The sequence below is a fragment of the Scyliorhinus canicula genome, chromosome 3 (genome assembly GCF_902713615.1).
Source record: "Scyliorhinus canicula chromosome 3, sScyCan1.1, whole genome shotgun sequence".
Classification (NCBI taxonomy): domain Eukaryota; kingdom Metazoa; phylum Chordata; class Chondrichthyes; order Carcharhiniformes; family Scyliorhinidae; genus Scyliorhinus; species Scyliorhinus canicula.
This window is the reverse complement of record NC_052148.1, coordinates 16,730,574-16,750,876: the sequence shown is the minus strand read 5'-3', so window position 1 is coordinate 16,750,876 and position 20,303 is coordinate 16,730,574. Positions and strand designations below refer to the sequence as shown.

Here is a 20,303-nt window from a genome sequence, read left to right as displayed (position 1 = left end):
CAATCATTTTTGTGACCACCTCAAAAAACTATCAAGTTAATGATAAGACACGGCCTCCCCATGCTGCCTCTCGCTAATATGTCCACTTGCTTCCAAATGAGAATAGATCCTGTCTCAAAGAATTCTCTCCAGTAATTTCCCTACCACTGACGCAAGACTCACAGGCCTGTAGTTCCCTGGATTATCTTTGCTACCCTTCTTAAACAAAGGGACAACATTGGCTATTCTCCAGTCCTCCGGGACATCACCTGAAGACAGTGAGGATCCAAAGATTTCTGGCAAGGCCTCAGCAATTTCCTCTCTAGCCTCCTTCAGTATTCTGGGGTAGATCCCATCAGGCCTGGGGACTTATCTAACTTAATATTTTTCAAGACCCCCAACACCTCGTCTTTTTGGATCTCAGTGTGACGCAGGCTATCTACACACCCTTCTCCAGACTCAATCTGGAGATCAATCTCGAAGACACATTTTTTTATTGATGTGATATCTAGTGAAGATAAGCATTCTAACGGGATGCAAGCTAAAATGTCTTTGAAGCAAATTTGCAGTAATAGCAATGCCAATACAATTACTGAGCGATAACTAGACAGTTCCTCTGATTACTAAAACATTAGTCAATGTTAAACTCGACACGGGAGCGAGGGCCAATCTGATAAGTTTATTGGATATGCAAGAAATTAAAATTAAATTTGAATAAAATGGCATTTTTGAAGGATTATAATGGCAACAACCTTGGAGTATGCGAACTGGAGGTCAGTGTCAAGAATAAAATGCATAAAGGGCAGCACGGTGGCGCAGTGGGTTAGCCCTGCTGCCTCACGGCGCCGAGGTCCCAGGTTCGATCCCGGCTCTGGGTCACTGTCCGTGTGGAGTTTGCACATTCTCCCCGTGTTTGCGTGGGTTTCACCCCCACAACCCAAAGATGTGCAGGTAGGTGGATTGACCACACTAAATTGCCCCTTAATTGGAAAAAATGAATTGGGTACTCTAAATTTATTAAAAAAAAAAAAAAAATGCATAAAGTGAAGTTTTCCATTGTAGAGTCTGAAAGTGAACCACTACTGGGAATGGAAGCCTGTGAAAACTGGCTTCCAATTGCCTATGCTTCATTTCCCCGGTTCTCTTCTCTCTCTCTCTTTCCCCCCCCCCCCCCCCCCCCCCCCCCCCCCCCCCAATCCCTCTCTTCCCTTCTGTGTTATGGCAACTCTTTGTCCATGGCTACCTAGCTGTTGGCCACAAACAACCGAGTGAATGGTTCCCATGTTCTGTGGAAGCCCTCTTCCGCCCCACGGATGGCAAATTTTATTTTCTCCATTTTGGACCACCATCTGAGCAGTATTCTCTGGCGGGCAATCAGGAAGGCAAGGGCATCGGCCCTGTTCCCCATGAAGAGATTTAGCTGTTCTGATAGCCCGAAGACTGCCACTCTTGGGCATGGCTCCACCCTCATTCCCACCACTTTGGACATTGCCTTGAAGAAGGCTGTCCAGTACCCAGCTAGTCTGGGGCAAGACCAGAACATGTGGGCGTAGTTGGCCGGGCCTCCTTGGCACCGTTCACATTTGTCCTCCACCTCCTGGGAGACCCTGCTTATTCGGGTTCTGGTCAAGTGGGCTCTATGTACCACTTTTAGTTGCGTTAGGCTAAGCCTTGCACATGTGGAGATGAGTTGACCCTGTGCAGTGCTTCACTCCAGAATCCCCACTATTTCCAACCCCAAGTTGTCCTCCCACTTTTCCCTTGTCTCGTCCAGTTGGATGCTGGCCCCCCTTATCAGTCGTCTGTACATGTCTTAGAGTTGCCTTTGCCTAAACTGGCTGTATCCAGCAGTTCCTCTAGTAGTGGCCGTCGTGGCTAAGTCCTTGTTTCTTTTCGCAGAAAGTTTTTAAGCTGCAGGTACCTAAATTTGTTGCCACCAGCTATTTTAAATCTTTCTGTCAGCTCGTCAGGCGTTGTTACCCTGTCATCGGTGTACAGGTCCTTAACTGTCAGCGTCCCCCCGTCTAGAAGGCGGCGTCTGTTAGCGCTGGCGTGAATCTGTGATTGTTGTAGATGGGTGCTTTGTCTGACATTTTGGTTAAGCCAAAATGTTATTGCAGTTGATTTCACGACTAGAGTGTTGCTGCCAACACTGGGCTGGTTGAATGTTTCTTGGGTGGGAATGGGAGTGCTGCAGTGGCTAGGGCCCGGAGGGAGATCCCCTTGCAGGAATCCTCCTCTGTGAACACCCACTCGGCCTCTGGGTCCTTTATCCACCACTTTATTCTTTCTGCTGTCGCTGCCCAGAGGTAGGCTGTAGGTTTGGGAGGGCTAATCCCCCATGGACTTTGATCGCTGTAGAACCTTCTTTGGGATCCTTCCATTCCCCCACGCGAACACCATAATTAATTTGTCCAGTGAGTTGAAAAAGGCCTTGGGGTAAAGATCGGGATGGATCGAAGTGGGAAGAGGTGGACCGAACGTTCACGTTGATTGTCTGCACCCTCTCCGCCAAGGAGAGTGGGAGTGTGTTCCATCTCTGCAGGTCCTTTTTGACTTCTGCTGTCAGACTGGTCAGTTCTATTTGTGGGCCCCTATCCAGTCGTGAGCGATTTGGCTTCCCAGGTAGTGGAAATTGTGCTGGGCCTGTTTAAACGGCAGTTCCACCAGCTCTGCCCTTCTCCCTTGCGGGTTCACTTTTGCTCATGTTAGGTAATTTGGACATTCTGAATTCTGTGTACCCGAACAGGTGCCAGAATGTGGCGATTAGGTGCTTTTCACAGTAACTTCATTGCAGTGTTAATGTAAGCCTACTTGTGACGATAAAGATTATTATTATTGAGTTTGTAGCCCAAGAAGGTTCCAAACTCTTTTTCAGGAGTGCAGTGATTCCTTCCATGCTTCTTTGTGGGTTCGGGATGTAAAGGAGCAGGTCATCTGCATTGAGCGAGACTCTATGCTCTCTGCCTCCTCTTCGGATCCTCTTCCAATTCTTTGCCGTTCTGAGCGCAATCGCTAGTGACTCTATGGCGAAGGCGAACACCAGCAGGGGTAGCGGACATCGCTGCCTCGTGCCTCTGTGCAGCTGGAAGTACTTAGAGCTGTTGGCATTTGTCCGTACGCTCGCCGTGGGAGTGATCTACAGGAGTTTCATCCAGACGGTGAGTCCTGTTCTGAGCCCAAACTGCTTCAGTACCTCTTGGGATGATATGATCTGCATACGCGTCTGCCATTGGGCCAGAACGTCGGCTTACCATTGGCCCTGGTCGGTCATGTGCCTCTCGACCGATTGGCCGAGAGGCTGAGTTAACCACGCCTCTATCAACGAGGTATAAATGCTCAGAAGCCTGACGATCGTCCCTTTCCACTGTAGACGATCGCCAGGCTGTGTTCTAGTTAATTAAAGCCTGACTTTGGTAAATCACTCGCCTCACGTGCAATCGATGGTGCATCAATTTAATTAACTACAACTTTGAAGATGGAGTTCCGCATCAAGCCCGAATGCCTCCGCATCAGCCCGCAAACTCCGAACTCTACAGAACTTTTCAAACTCTGGCTGACTTGCCTCGAAAGGTTCCTGGCATCTACAACCACCCCCCCCACCGGGGCACAGAAGCTGCACGTCCTCCACTGCAGCGTGGGTATTGAGGCTTACTCAATAATCGAAGACGAAACAGATTATGATGACGCTATACAAAAGCTAAAAGGACAATTCATCAAACCGATCACAGGGTATTCGCTCGACATCTGCTGGCCACCAGAAAGCAGGTCCCCGGTGAGTCTCTAGACCAATACGCCCGGGCCCTCTGTGCCCTGGGGAGAGGTTGCGCCTGTGAAGTGGTGTCCGCTACAGAGCACATGGAGCTACTCGTCAGAGACGCTTACGTGGCTGGGATGCTGTCTCCTGTGATCCGCCAGCGGATGCTGGAAAGAGACGAACTCAGTTTAACGGAGACGCTGACTCTCTCCGCCTCCCTGGAGGTCGCAGATCTAAGCGCTCGCACCTATGACCCTGGCCAGGCCGCCTCCTGGCACGCTTCCCACCAGCTACCCACCGCTCCCGGCCTCCCTCAGGCTTGTGCCGCGGGGCGACCCGATAAATCCGCGGGGCCCCGCTGCTACTTTTGTGGGTATGCTAAGCACCCTCGCTCGTGCTGCCCAGCCCGCTCCGCCCTCTGTAAGAGCTGCGGGAAGAAGGGCCACTACTCCACGGTCTGCCAGGCCAAAACGCTGGCTGCAGCGTTTCTGGAAGCTGCACAGCACACTCCTCTCCCCCCCCCCCCCCCCCCCCCCCCTTCCCCCAGGCCTCTGCAAACGGCCTGTGTGCCTCCCTCTCTCCTCCAGGGCCCCTCCAGCCGCTCCCGACTCGCGCCCCGCCGGCCGACATGCGCACCTCCCCGGCCCCTCCAGGCCTCTGCCTGCCCGCCGCGCACGTTTCTTCCCCCCCGGGCCCCGGCACCCGACCGGCTCGCCTCTCCGGGCCCCCCTGGTCCCTGCCTGCCCGCAGCTGCCCTGCTTCCCCCGCTCCCGGACCCCGGCTCCCCCCACCCCCGGGCCCCGGCGCCCGACCGGCTCGCCTCTCCGGGCCCCCCCGGTCCCCTGCTTGCCCGCAGCGGCCCTGCTTCCCCCGCTCCCGGACCCCGGCTCCCCCCACCCCCGGGCCCCGGCGCCCGACCGGCTCCCCTCCTCCGGGCTCCCCTGGTCCCTGCCTGCCCGCAGCGGCCCTGCTTCCCCCGCTCCCGGACCCCGGCTCCCCCCACCCCCGGGCCCCGGTGCCCGACCGGCTCGCCTCTCCGGGCCCCCCCCGGTCCCTGCCTGCCCGCAGCGCGACTCGGCTCCCCCCGCCCCCGGTCCCCCGCACCATGCCCGCGCGCCTTATCTCCTCCCACAGCTGATGCACCGAGCCGGCGTCCTGGAGCCGGCCTGCGCGCCTCTCCGCTCACAGCGCCGGCAACGCTAGCTCCGCCTCCAGCGGCCACGAGGGCTTCCTGGGCGCCGCCATCTTGGGGTGCCTACCCCACGTGCGGGTCCTGGGCGCCGCCATCTTGGGGCCCCGACCCCACGTGCGGGTCCTGGTTGCCGCCATCTTGGGGAACAGACCTCACCTGGGGATCCTGGCCACCGGCTTCCACATCTGCCACGCAAGGTCCCTCCAGCATGGAATCGGACAGCGACGACGGATTTTCTCCACGACTCGCGGCCGTTCACCCCACATATGGATCCTGGCCACCGACTTCCACATCTGCCACGCAAGGCCCCTCCAGCATGGAATCGGACAGCGACGACGAATTTTCTCCACGACTCGCGGCCGTTCAGCTCGACCAGTCTCATCCACGCACGCTCGCCAAAACGACTACGCTGATCCACCTCAACGGCCACAAGACGGACTGCCTGCTGGACTCCGGGAGCACGGAAAGCTTCGTTCACCCTGACACGGTAAGACGCTGCGCGCTCCCTGTCCATCCCGTAACACACACAATCGGTTTAGCCTCAGGTTCGCACTCCGTCCACATCACCGGGTGCTGCATCGCGGACCTCACGGTCCAAGGGAAGGTTTTTAAAAATTATAAATTCCTTGTCCTCCCTGACCTTTGCGCACCGGCACTCCTAGGACTGGACTTCCAGTGCAACCTGCAGAGCTTGACTTTTCAATTCGGCGGCCCTATACCCCCCCTCACTGTCTGCAGCCTCGCGTCCCTCAAAGTGGACCCTCCCTCCCTGTTTGCTAACCTCACCCCCGATTGCAAACCCGTCGCCACACGGAGCAGATGGTACAGCGCCCAGGACCGATCCTTCATCAGGTCCGAGGTCCAGAGGTTGCTGACGGAAGGGGTCATCGAGGCCAGCAACAGTCCCTGGCGAGCCCAAGTGCTGGTGGTCCGGACGGGGGAGAAAAACCGGATGGTCATCGATTACAGCCAAACCATCAATCGGTTTACGCAACTGGACGCGTATCCTCTCCCCCGTATCTCTACCATGGTAAACGAGATCGCGAGATAGAAGGTCTTCTCAACTGTGGACCTTGAGTCCGCTTACCACCAGCTCCCCATCCGCGCGAGTGACCGACTGTACACCGCGTTCGAGGCTGACGGGCGCCTCTACCACTTCCTTAGGGTTCCGTTTGGTGTCACGAATGGGGTCTCGGTCTTCCAACGGGAGATGGACCGAATGGTCGACAAGTACGGATTACAGGCTACCTTCCCGTACCTTGATAATGTCACCATCTGCGGCCACGACCAGCAGGACCATGACGCCAACCTCCAGAAATTCCTCCAAACCGCAAAACTCCTTAACCTCACGTACAATAAGGATAAATGCGTGTTCAGCACCGACCGCCTAGCCATCCTCGGCTACGTAGTGCGTAACGGAGTGATAGGCCCCGATCCCGAACGCATGCGCCCCCTGATGGAACTCCCTCTCCCCAATACCCCCAAATCTCTCAAACGCTGCCTGGGGTTTTTCGCATACTACGCCCAATGGGTTCCCAACTACGCGGACAAGGCCCGTCCCCTCATGCAAACCACGACCTTCCCGCCGTCGACAGAGGCCTGTCAGGCCTTTAGCCGCATCAAAACGGACATCGCAAAGGCCACGATGCGCGTCATCGACGAGGCCCTCCCCTTCCAGGTCGAGAGCGACGCATCTGAAGTAGCTCTGGCGGCCACCCTGAACCAAGCGGGCAGACCCGTGGCCTTCTTCTCCAGAACCCTCCAGGCTTCCGAACTCCGCCACCCCTCTGTGGAAAAGGAAGCCCAGGCCATAGTCGAAGCCGTGCAACATTGGAGGCACTATTTGGCCGGCAGGAGGTTTACCCTCCTCACAGACCAACGGTCAGTAGCCTTCATGTTTGATAATGCACAAAGGGGCAAGATCAAAAATGACAAGATTTTACGGTGGCGGATCGAGTTGTCCACGTACAACTATGATATCTTGTATCGTCCTGGGAAGCTCAATGAGCCTTCCGATGCCCTGTCCCGCGGTACCTGCGCCAGCGCGCAGATAGACCGCCTCCGCTCCCTCCACGCGGACCTCTGCCATCCAGGGGTGACCCGTCTCTACCATTTCATTAAGACCCGCAACCTGCCTTTCTCCATCACGGAAGTCAGGACAGTAACCCGTGACTGCCACATCTGCGCCGAGTGCAAACCGCACTTCTACCGCCCCGAGCGCGCACACCTGATCAAAGCATCCCGCCCCTTTGAACGTCTCAGCATTGACTTCAAGGGGCCCCTTCCCTCTAACAACCGCAACATTTACTTCCTGGCGGTTGTCGACGAACACTCCCGCTTCCCCTTTGCCATTCCCTGTCCCGACATGACCACATCGACCGTCATTAAGGCCCTCCTCTCCATCTTCTCCCTGTTTGGCTACCCCGAGTACATTCACAGCGACCGGGGGTCCTCATTTATGAGCGACGAGCTGCGTCTATTCCTGCTCGACAGGGGCATCGCCTCTAGCAGGACGACCAGCTATAACCCTCGGGGTAACGGACAGGTCGAGCGGGAGAATGGTACCATCTGGAAGACCATACTACTGGCCCTCCGGTCCAGAGATCTCCCTATTTCCCGATGGCAAGAGGTGCTCCCCGATGCGCTGCACTCTATCCGCTCACTGCTCTGTACTGCTACTAATCAGACACCTCATGAACGTCTTCTTGTTTTCCCCAGGAAGTTGTCCTCCGGATCCCCTCTCCCGACGTGGCTGGTCACCCCCGGACCCATCTTGCTCCGGAAGCATGTGCGGGTGCACAAGTCCGACCCGTTGGTGGAGCATGTCCAGTTACTCCACGCTAACCCGCAGTACGCGTATGTGGAGCACCCCGACGGTCGGCAGGACACGGTCTCCCTCCGGGACCTGGCACCCGCCGGCGTGCAGCCCCCCCCCCACCACAGACCCCCCCCCCTCCCCTTTTTCACCCCAGCACCCCACTCAGCTTCCCCATCCCTCATCCATGGCGTCTCCGCGGCCAGCTCAGGTGACGGAGACTACTCGAAGTCTATCGCTCCCGGACTCCAGGACATCAGCAGGACCATCAGCCGATCCGACGACACCTCCTCCACTACGGCGCTCAGCCAGGACGTCAAGGACCACCAAACGACTGATCGAATCCTTCTAGAGTTCTACGGTCCCATGGACTTCCTTTTGTAAATATTGTTATGTCTGGGCCAGTGGCAAGCCCCCAAATTCGACAAGGGTACGGAGAGAAAATTATTCTCCTGACGGCTACTCATATCATCAGTTCTTCCCCCCCCCCCCCCCCCCCCCCCAACCCCGGGTCTCGTTCACACACCCCCCTCCCCCCCCCCCCCCCCCCCCCCCCCCCCGCCTTCCTTCTCCGTAAGGGGTGAATGTGATGATATGATCTGCATACTCGTCTGCCATTGGGCCAGAACGTCGGCTTACCATTGGCCCTGGTCGGTCATGTGCCTCTCGACCGATTGGCCGAGAGGCTGAGTTAACCACGCCTCTATCAACGAGGTATAAATGCTCAGAAGCCTGACGATCGTCCCTTTCCACTGTAGACGATCGCCAGGCTATGTTCTAGTTAATTAAAGCCTGACTTTGGTAAATCACTCTCCTCACGTGCAATCGATGGTGCATCACCTCTATGAGGAACTTCCATTTGACTCTGTCGAAGGCATATTCTGCGTCCAGGGAAACGACCACCTCGAGTGTGTTCTCCCCGTATGGAGTCATGATCACGTTCAGCAGGCGCCTGATGTTTGATGGCTGTCCACCCGTTTGGTCTTCTGAGACCACCTCTGGTACGCAGTCCTCTCGCCTTTTGGCTAGGATTTTGGCCAGTATTTTTGCATCGACTCTTAGCAGAGAACAGATGCGTCTGTAGGAACCTCACTCTTGTTGGGTCTTTGTCCTTTTTCGGTATCTGCGAGATTGAAGCTTGTGCCAGAGTGGCCGGCAGTCTGCCCCTCGCCAGCGAGTCTGTGAACATCCCTCGCAGGTGTGGGGCTAGTGCTGTCTTTTGTAGAAGTCTGCCGGGAAACCGCCCAGTCCTGGTGCCTTCCCCGCCTGCATGGAGCTGATACTGTCCATGGCGCCTCCCAGTTCTAGCGGTGCTTCCAGGCCCTGTTTCCTGTATTCCCCCAACTGGCATATTCGGTCCATCAAGGAGCTGCTTCATCCATGAGTCCCCTACTGGGGGCTCAGAGGTGTACATCCCCTGGGAGAAGGTCTCAAAGGCTTTGTTGACCTGGTCTGCATCCGTAATTAGTGTACCTCTGCTATCCTTAATCTGTGCGATCTCCCTTGTGGCTGCCTGCTTTCTCAGCTGGTGCACCCAAAGGCGGCTGGCCTTATCTCTGTGCTTGTATAGGGTCCCCTGTGCCTGGCGGAGTTGGTGCAGCGCTTTCCTCGTGGAGCAGGTCAAAGTCCATCTGTATCTTTTTCCTCTCCGCCAGGGGCTCTACAGTCAGGGCTTCAGAATATCATCGGTCCACCTCCAGTATGGAGTCAACAAGCTGTTGTCTCGCGCTCTCTTCCCTGTCTCCTTGTGCTCTAAAAGTGATAATTTCTCCCCTGATAACAGAATTTAGCACCTCCCAGAGGGTGAGACCTCCCCGTTCTGGTTGTTAGTTGTATATTCGTCTCTGACCTGGGATATTTTCGCACAACAAAGCCTTGTCGACCAATAGGGATGCGTCCAATCTCCAAGCGGGACGTTGGGCACTGCCTGTCTCCAACCTCCCATCTGTATTGTATGGAACGTGGTCGGAGATTACGGTTGTGGAGTAATCTGCCATAACCAACCCTGGAATCACCGATTTCTCTACTACAAAGTTGATCCTGGAATAGATGTTGTGTACTTGGGAGAAGGAGAACTCCTCCCCTGGGTGGGTGAAACGCCATGGGTCCACCGGTCTGTTCCATGCAAAGGTCAAGTTCTTTGCCATGTTGGAGGTCTTTTCAGTTTTGGGGTTCGACCTGTCCGTCCGTGGGTCCTGTACACAGTTAAAGTCCCCTCCCATGATCAGCCGGTGCGCATTGTGGCAATATAATCAGGGCCTAGTTTTAAGGCCGATTAAATTGGATATCCTAAATTAAAGAATTGGGCACTTTAAATTAAATCCACACTCCGCTTCAGCAAGAAGCCTGCAGAATCCAAATATCCAAATACACAACCAACAGACAAGCTGCCAGAACATGTCTGCACCTGTCCCATTCAATCACCCATCAAAGATCATCGCACTCTACTGAGACCAAGCAGGAGATCATCGCACCCCATTGAAATGCACAGGTCTATTGTCCATAGCCCAGATCGAACCAGACTTTGTCACCCAGAGTATCCACTGTTGCTTATATGGGAACAGGTCATGTGCAGCCCACACCGCCTGTCAAATGCTCATCAACTGGACCATTGGCTGCTGGGACCCTTTCTCGAGATCTCATTGGCCGGAAGCCAGCTAAGTTTATGGAAAGCTGGGGAAAGAAGGGAATTAAGGTAGGCATCGCGGAGATGCCAGCAGCAAAGACTCGGTACGTGTGATGAGCTTGACCAGACCAGAAGGAAAAAAGGAAGCAAGGAAGAAACAGCCAGCGAGTTTCATCTTTGCAAAGAGGAACCAGAGGGACGAGGGGATTGGATCTGCAGCACAACAAACCACCTTTGTGGATAGTATAGTCGAACCCTGGATTTTTTTTGTATATATAGTGGGTAATTTATGGGTTAACTATATTTAATAAAGTATGTTGCATTATATCTGTGTCATACTTTGTTCTCCTCATAAATAAAGACACCAGGGTAAACTTTGATTAAGGAGCTGGTTGAGTATCTGATTGGATAGATACAACTGTGTTTATGTCAGGGATTTCCACCATGGTCTTCTTTATGAACTCCGTGTAGTCCCAGTTGGGAGCTTGCACATTAACGAGTACTACCATTGCCTCGTCCAGCGCCACTGACCGTCACGTACCATCCCCCTGGGTCTTTTACTGCCGTAAATATCATCCTCTTGCTGATTAGAATGGTTACCACCTTGGCCCTCGTCCTGTAGCAGGAATGGTAAGTCTGTCCCATCCAGCCCTTACCCGCAGTCGGTCCTTCTCCCTCAGGTGCGTCTCTTGGAGGAAGACTATGTCAGCTTTCATATTCACCCAGTAGTGGGTGAAGACTGTGGATCCTTTCACTGGGCCGTTAAGTCACTGATATTCCAGATGACTATCCAGATGGGGGCTTTTTGTCCTCCCCGCTCCTGTGAGATTAACCATATTGGTTTGGTGGACGTGTCACTGCGCTCCAGGGGTTTCCTTTGTCCAGGGGGCATCCAACATGGCCGGCAATTGTGAGTCTGCCACGTGGATATGCCCCTGCACTCCGGGGTCTCCCTTTGCCCAGGGGCCCTCCTAGGTGGTTCCTTACAGCGCCATTTTGTTCCAGGCCACCATGTGTGGCCTGCTGTAGCTAGTCTGCCATTTTCCATCTGTTGTTGCCTATTTCTTTCTTACAGTGCCCCCTCCCCCGCCCATCAGCTCCCCCCACTGCCAGGTGCCTTCCCCATTGATGGAGTGCGCTGCGGCCTCTTTCGTTCTCATGAGTCCTGGTGCTAGCTATCCCGCTAGTGTGGTGGCTCCCCTCTCGGGAGTTGCTGTGTTTCCTTCTCTCGTCTGCTCTCTGAACTTCTTTCTCGCTCTATCCCGCCGTCTTACATTGTACTTGTCTGAATGCAGCTTATCCTTCCCTCTTTCGCTACATGTTTTTCAGAACGAGGCCACGTTCTCCCACGAAAAGCGGTCTCTGTGGCGGTGGTCTGGTGTTGGTAGTACAGGTTATGTGGGCGGGGGGGGGGGGGGGAGAGAAGAGGATCTTTCTCTCTTCCCCCTCCCTTGTTCGCACATTGCAGTGTTAGTCTCGTTCTGTGGGCCCCTCATCGTTTCCCCTGTTGCTGCTTTTCCAGCTGCGCTCTGCGACAAACTTATTCGCCTCCGCAGGGATTGTAAAAAAAGTATTCTTTTGCTTTGGTATATGACTCAGAGCTTGACTTGGTACAGCATACCAAATCTCCCCCCCCCCCCCCCCCCCCGCTGTACAGGGCAGGCTTTGCTTTGTTGAATTCAGCCCGGCGCTTGGCCAGGTCAGCCCCAATGTCTTGGTATATCTGGATCTTGGGTACTTCCCAGCAGCAGTTCTTGGACTGTCTGGCCTAGCGCAGGTTTCTCTCCCGGTCTTGGTACCGGTGCATTTTCGCAAAAATCGCCCTTTTAAGCTAACCTGTGTCATGACCAGCCTCGCCACCTCTTATTCTAGGGCAATGGTCCAGTCACTCTGGTCTGTTGTGGTCCTTTCCAGGTCTGTGATACCCCCCCCACCTGGGCATCCAATCGCTTTTCGGCTTTGTCCACAGCCAGTTGTATGTGTGCCAGAGCTTCCGCCACCGCGCCCTTTGCTGCCTGAATGTCCGGTTTTGTCTCATCTCTGTGCTCCCTCAGTGCTTTTGAGAGGAACTCCAGCCAGCCACCCTCTGGTGAGGGAGGGCTTTGAGCGTGGCTGGTTGTGCCCTCTTGCTCCGGGCGAAGTTTGGGCTTCGCCGCCTCGTGTGCCGGTCAGCTTGACTGTTCGTTGCTGATCCAGGCTCTTCCCACTCATGGTCTCGGTTTGGCCCGTGGACTGACTTTTGCCTGGCATCTTTTTTTCTTTCTTTCTCCCTGTTGTTCTGCTAAAGTTGTGGGGATGAATTATTCAGTTTTTAGCTGTTTTCCAGGTGAAAAGTGGCTATTTTGCAGGTTCACGGGAGGAGAGCCACCTGATGTGCGATTTCTCAGCACATCGTTGTCACCGGAAGCCCACCCCCTTTTTAAAATAAACTTAGAGTAACCAATTATTTTTTTTCAATTAAGTGGCAATTTAGCGTGGCCAATCCACCGAACCTGCGCATCTACGGGTTGTGGGGGTGAAACCCACGCAGATGAGGAGAATGTGTAAACTCCACATGATCTGGGGCTGGGATCGAACCTGGGTCCCAGTGGCGTAAGAAAATTTTGCACTTGACAGAAATTTCAGTGGATACAACAAAAAGAACCAATGCAAATCGGCGGAATAATAACAATTCCCATCGCAGAAAGTAGGAATGGATCTGTTCTATCTGGCAGGGAAAGAATGCCTGTTAGTGATTGACTATTTCTCCAACTTTCCAGAAGTGGTTCAACTAGCCAACTCATCAGCCTGGTATGTCATTAATATACCAAGGACATTTTTGCTCGTCATGGAATACCGCAAGTTGTCATCCGCAACAATGGCCCATGTTTTAGCAGTCATGAATGGACAGAGTTCACATAGAGCTATGAATTTTTTGACATCTCGTCCTCTTTGTCAGCAATCCTGTGAGAAGGCTGAAAGTGTTCACATTGTGAAGCAGCTACTCAAAAAAAGCCATGGGTGGTCGGGAATATCCTTATCTCGCGTTACTTAGCTATAGAGCAGCATAGCTTATCACCTCCACAATTATAGAATCATAGAATTGACAGTGTAGAAGGAGGCCATTCAGCCCATCGAGTCTGCACTGGCTCTTGGAAAGAGCACCCTACTTAAGTCCACGCCTCCACCCTATTCCTCGTAACCCAGTAACCCCACCTAAACGTTTTGGATACTAAGGGCAATTTATCATGGCCAGTCCACCCAACCCGCACATCTTTGGACTGTGGGAGGAAACCGGAGCACCCGGAGGAAACCCACGCAGACACAGGGAGAATGTGCCGACTCCGCACAGACAGTGACCAAAGCCGGGAATCGAACCTGGGACGCTGGCGCTGTGAAGCAACTGTGCCAACCACTGTGCTACCCGGTATTGCTAATGAATCGACAACTCAGAACCACCGTACCATATCTCTCACAGGAACAAACTAATCAAAAACTTGTGAAGAAGCTTACATTTGGAAAAAATGAGGCAGAAGAGGTATTCTGATAGATGACAAGATGTCTGCAACCGTTAGCGAAGAATGACACAATCCGGATAGAATATCCTAATGGAAATGGATAGTTGAAGTGTGCAAAGGTAATACACCCATCAGGTCTGCAGTCATACATTATCGTAACCGATGAAGGGCAAGTTCGAAGAAGAAACAGCAGAGGCCTTGCTGAAGGTTCAGCAACCCCTTGTTTCAGAACCACCGGATGATGTTGAAAGCAATCTCAGGACAACTGAGCAAACACTATTTGACGAAGAAACAGAACGAGCTAAAGATGTACAAAGTACAGAAACCCAGCAAGAACTATCTTCAACAATATTTGAGAACCAGTCAAACTCGAGTTCAACTAGTGCTTAGAAGGTCGTCAAGACACAGAGGAAAGGCAGACATTGAATTTGTGATGGACTTTAAACATGTAAATAATTGAAGTGTTATGCATATAGTTATTGTATATTAAATTTAAATGTATCTAAATATTCATTTCCAAACGAAACGGGATGTGACAAGCATAAGCAATCATGTAAATATTAATAGATACGACCTCCAACCAGCAGGTGGCAGTAAAGAACAACCATGTGACACTGTTACCTTGGAGTCTGGAGATGGCCGTCGTAGTGGATAGACGCATTTGTAGTAGCTCTTAGATAATTAGATAATCATGATATAGTAATTAATAGATTTTGACAGTTTTCTTATTGTTATCTGACCCATGTTATTGTTTAATAAACATTCAACTAGTCACCAACTAGATGTTTTCTAGTGCACTAATTACATCCGGCCAAGCACTAGTAACATGGCTGTCTTCTCTTTTGTGTTTGTAGAAAAAGGCAAAGTTAGAAGAGTTAGCAAAAGATAAGGCGATGAATGATAAAGTTAAAAGCGAAGAAGGTGATGAAGATGATGACGCAGATGATGAGGACGAAGAGGACGATGAAGATGAGTACGTTGTTCACCCTTTCCTAACCAGACAAATTGAACTGATGTGGCTCCTTTCGGAATGAGCAGCAGTTCAAACTCTAGCCTACAGTATTATTGTGGGGCGACCAGTATATTTATTGTCAAGAGGACAATTGTTCCGAGGTGTGTAGTCTTAGAGTTCTGTTGTTGGTCACTACGTTGGTTCACACATGTAAACACATGGGCAAGATTCAGTAACAGATGGTGAAGATGTTGAAGCTGGCCAATGAGTTTGAATCGTTTGTTTACAGATTGAATAGATGCACAGGAGTGTTGTGAGCCAGAATCTAATTGAGCGTTTTCTTGTTCTGAACATACTGGCCCACTAAATTGACAAAGGCCAGCTGGCCTGGGCATAGAACTCTAGAAGTAGTCCGACTAGCAGCCTGTTTATATTTAAAATGCATTGAATTCTCAGGACAAAGAAATCAACTTGAATATAATGGGGGGGAGCTTGGGGGCTGCAGTTTGGACAACTTCATATTTTATGCAATATAGAAACATGAGGAATTTGCGGATTCGTTCTGAGCCTCCAGATCCGATTTCAGACCGGAAGTAGCTCCTTTGGTTATTATTTTAATGTCACATAATAAATCTGCCAGGCGTTTGTTCTGTGGCTGGAAGCTGCTTGGAGCAAGGTAACTCGGGGCATGATTTTATTTCCGAAGGATACAAATTAACGTCTGAGTGGTGTTTAATTATTAAATGGGCAATAGCCATTGGAAAAACTATTAATAATTATTGAGCAAAATAGGTGAAGAGCACTCTCACATCGGAAAGCATGATTAGTTAAGAGATGAGGAATTCCACAATAAAACAGAAAATACTATAAAAACTCAGCAGATCTGGAAACATCTGTGGAGAGAGTGATTGAGTTAATGTTTCGAGCCCATATGACTCTTGTTCAGAGGATGTCTTAAGGACTCGAAATGTTAACTCTGTTTCTCGCTCCACAGATGCTGCCAGATCGGCTACGTCTTTACAGCATTTTCCCTTTTTATTTCAGATTTACAGCATCCGGAGTATTTTGCCTTTATTTGTGCCTTTATTTGAGGAATTCTACAGTTTTGAAAACTTGAAAGGGAATGACGTAGAGTCAGAAGACAGTACCAAGGATCTGGATTTGAATGGCATGGGGTTGCATGTTGTTGGAGCAAGGATACTGGATCCTTGTGTTTTTAGCTTTGAACTGGTAAGAAGGAACATTTGAAAAATTACAGAATTTGTTATAACAAACTTTGCCGTAAACTGCAAAGTAAAACAAAATGTAGTTCTGTGGATGCTGCAAATCTGAAATGAAAACGGAAAGTGCTGAGAACATTTGGCAGATCAGGCAGCTTCTGTGGAGAGAGAAATTGTGTGATGTTTAAGTTCTGAGGATGTTCATCGATCTGAAATATTATCTCTGTTTCTCCCCCCATAGCTGCTGTCTGATCTGTGTTTTTCCAACATTTGCTGTTAATAATTCCATGTAAGCCGTAATGGAGCTTCTGAATGCCGTATGTATCGTGTATAATTTACTGAACGTTGGATGAATCTAATGTGTTGTATTTTAGTGAAGAGGAGGATGACGATGATGACGACGACGATGACGACGATGACGACGATGACGATGATGATGATGAGGAGGAGGAGGAGGAGGATGATGAGGAAGATGATGAGGAAGATGAGGTTACAAAGACTCCTGTAAGAACATCAGTTAAAGTGAGTTAAAATCACTCTTTGGGAGGTCTATTCAATATAGGCAATTAGTGCTGCTTCTACCTTTTCCTTGTGCATCAAAGAAAAGGTTGAGGAAGAAGCAAAGATTGAGAATTGCAGTCCAGCATGATAATAGGGCTGGATTTGAGTGTGGAGCCTTTAATGTGGCAGGATACAATCTTTCCCAGTTGGTGCAAAACAAACCAAGGTTAAACCCAATGGCAGTGTAATTCCCACCGTTCATTTCCAATTTCTCAAGATTATTAAGGGGCTTGACAAAATTGATCCAGGCGCATTGTGAACTTGAATTGAAGAGTCCTTACACAAGCAGGCACAATTAAGTACTTTTGAAATTCAGTCACATGAAGGAGACGTAGCAGTCATTCTGAACACCACATTCTCCCACAAACAGCAATGCGGTCTGCCTGCACAAGAGCAGCAGAAACTGCTTCAAGCATCTTGTTTTCTGCTGTCCAGTCTGACTTCCCTAAGTGGCCTGCTATTTGTGCATGCAGGTGGATGTGCACGCAGGCACTCCTCAGGGTCTTTGGATGGTGAGCAAGAGCATTACTGATTTCTTCAAACTATTCTCTCTTGGAATATTAAAGGCTAATTCTCGTGTCAGAACTGTCCAGCCCATTTGAATCAAGCAACACCTTGAACATATAAGTTAGGCTGATATTACAGTATTGTTCTGATAACAGGGAGACGGTAATATCATTGGACTTTAATCTAGAGGCCCAAGCTAATGTTCCTCGTGACATGGGGTTAAATCCTGCCACAGCAGCCAGTGGAATTTAAATTCAATTAATTAATCAATAATAAATCAATTAATTTGAAATTATAAAGCTTGTCTACCATCAATTGTTTTGATTGTACTATCGTCGATTTTCCCCTTTAGGGAAGAAAATCTGCATTGTTACGTGATCTGGCTCGCATGTGACTCCAGACCCACAACAACGTGGTTGACTCTTAACTGCCCTCTGAAATGTCCTAGCAAGCCACTCAGCTCAAGAACAATTAAGGATGGGCAACAAATGCTGGACTTGCCAGTGACATCCTCACCCCTTAAAAGAAAATAAATTGATACAGGTGCCAGCTTTTAGTTTACATATGCGATCTTTGAAGGTGGCAGGACACAAGAGCCCAAAAGCCCGCAAGTTATGCTGAAATGTTAGGAGCTGGTTGGACTAGGAGTATTGCATCCAGTTCTCGCCAGCACACTTCAGCAAGGTGGGAGGATCTTTGTGAGGGAGCAGAAAAGTTTTAAGAAGGAAGTCTAATGGAAATGCAAACATATTTGCAGCGCTATGGGGAGAGAACGGGACTGGATTGCTCTACAGAGAGCTGCATTGATCCGATGGGCCAAATGGCCACATTCTGTACATGTAATGGTGGCTTTCTGACTAAATTCTCCCAGCTACAGAAAAGGAGTAGGGGATGGGGTTGGATCTAATTAGGTGCTTTTTAATGATTTCTAGAAGGTGACCAACGTAAATGATATCCTATCAATTCACCAAAAACAGGAAAATATAGAAATCGGATGGAGGAACATCGGAATTTCTCATCACTGACCAAAGTTTTTATTATGCCTCAATGGCGAGTTGCGACTTCAGTTTGAGGTAAAGATGGTGTAAAATGGAGGTTGCCCCTTAAGTGTATGTTCAGGGAGAAGAAAGCAGGATTTGCGTATTTAGCCATTCATTTTATTTATAACTTTAACCATAAGGAAACAACTAATTTGATATCGTTGGGCATTGCACTTGCTTTGCACCATGCTGCCACTAGGTTGTGCAATATGACTCCAAAACAACCAGTTGCGTGTCTATAAACAGGAGATCTAAAAGAGTGCGACGTCAGGAACTTTCAGTGAAGCCTTTTCGGGGGATCTGAATTGGGATCAGTCAATCTGTTTGAATTTGCTAGAAATTTGCATAACCTTGTTTTTCTCTTCTGTTCCCTGATATTTTAATAACTGCTTTGACTTGGTTATAGCTGGTGAAGTTCCCTGGGAAGGTGGGTTAGGGCAGTCAGCTCATTATTAAAGTGGGCACATTGTGCAACCACACTAAGAATGTATGCACTTAGCAATCCGGTAATGTATTTTCTGTCCCTGTCCTTCATTTGCCAACCATGGCTCAGTGAGTGGCACTCGTCTCTGATTCAGAAATCTGTGCGTTCAAGCCCCACTCCAGAGACATTATGCGCATTGACTCTGCACTGCAGTACTGAGGGAGTGCTGAACTGTCGGAGGTTTTGCTTTTCAGATGAGATGTTAAGCACAAGTTCCTTCTGCTTTTCAGATGGCCCCAATCCCTTCGCACTATTTAGAAAAAGAGCAAACATTCTTACCCTGTGCCTTGGCCGACTATCCTGCAACTTAATCATCAAATTATTATCATGTAACTGCCTATAGGGCTATGTTGGGCACAAAATGGCCATCATGTTTGCAACAGCAGAATAGTGACTGCCCTTCAGTAGTGTTACATTGGCTGCAAAACGTATTTGGATGTTCTCAGGTTGTGAAAGACACTATATGAATGCAAGTCTTTTATTTTTCTTTGATTTGGAGGGAGCCAGACATCATGGGTTAATGGTTTGCTCTAACTTGGATCTCTTCAATTGAGGAAAGTAACTGAAGACAACAGGTCAGGTGGATCATGTGGTTAAGAAGGCTTATGGGATACTTGCCTTTATTAGCCAAGGCGCAGAATATAAGAGCAGGGAGGCTATGATGGAACTGCCTAAAACGCTGGTTAGGCCACGGCTAGAGTAGTGTGTGTAGTTCTGGTCAACTCACTATAGGAAGAAAGTGAGCACTGGAAATTCTGCAGAGGAGATTCCCCAGGATGTTGCCTGGGCTGGAGCATTTCAGCTATGAAGAGAAGCTGGTTCGGCTGGGGTTGTTCTCTTTGGAGCAGAGAAGGCTGAGGATGGGTCCGATTGAGGTATGTAAAATTGAGGGGTATAGATATGGTGGTTGGGAAGGAACTTTTATCCTTTAGTAGAGGGATCAATACCCAGAGATTTAGAGGGCGTGCGAGGAAAACCTTTTTCATCCAGAGGGTCATGGGAATCTGGCATTCACTCCTGAAAGGGTGCTAGAGACGGGAACCCTCATTATTTAAGTAGTATTTAGATGAGTACTTGATACACCATAGCATACAAGGGTACGGACCAAGCGATGGAAAATGGGAATAGAATAAATCGGTGCCTGATGGTCCTTGCGGACTACATTAGCTGAAGGGCCTCTTTACTTGGCAGCAGGTTTTTTGTTTCTGCTGTTCTGTAGTCTACTTCAAATGTCTACATTATGTCCACCTCTTTTCAAATCCCTCCCCTCTCCACCCCACCATCCTTCCACCCTTCCTTCCTTTGGGGAAAATGGCTAGCCTGTACTGTTTATAGTCACCTATCAGTTGGCCTGACTGATGCTGTCATTTCCATGCCAGTATGCCATATGGATACAATTGATGTACTGGAATTGTTGTTGCTGTATTTGAAAAAAATGAAAATCGCTTATTGTCACTAGTAGGCTTCAAATGAAATTACTGTGAAAAGCCCCTAGTTGCCACATTCCGGCACCTGTTCGGATACACGGTGGGAAATTCAGAATGTCCAAATGACCTAACAGCACGTCTTTTGGGACTTGTGGGAGGAAACCGGATCACCCGGAGGAAACCCACGCCGACACTGGGAGAACGTACAGACTCCGCACAGACAGATGTTGGGGTCTCTGGTGTCAA

The 20,303-nt window shown here is 50.3% G+C and overlaps 1 protein-coding gene across 1 annotated transcript in view; it reads left to right on the top strand.

Annotated features, from left to right (window-relative positions):
• LOC119963837 (nucleophosmin-like) overlaps positions 1 to 20,303 on the top strand; it is a 109,426-nt gene that overhangs the window by 20,403 nt on the left and 68,720 nt on the right. The window contains exons 4-5 of the mRNA XM_038793178.1: positions 14,721 to 14,839; positions 16,413 to 16,560. Coding sequence (XP_038649106.1) covers positions 14,721 to 14,839; positions 16,413 to 16,560 — 267 coding nt within the window. The remainder of the gene's footprint in view (positions 1 to 14,720; positions 14,840 to 16,412; positions 16,561 to 20,303) is intronic.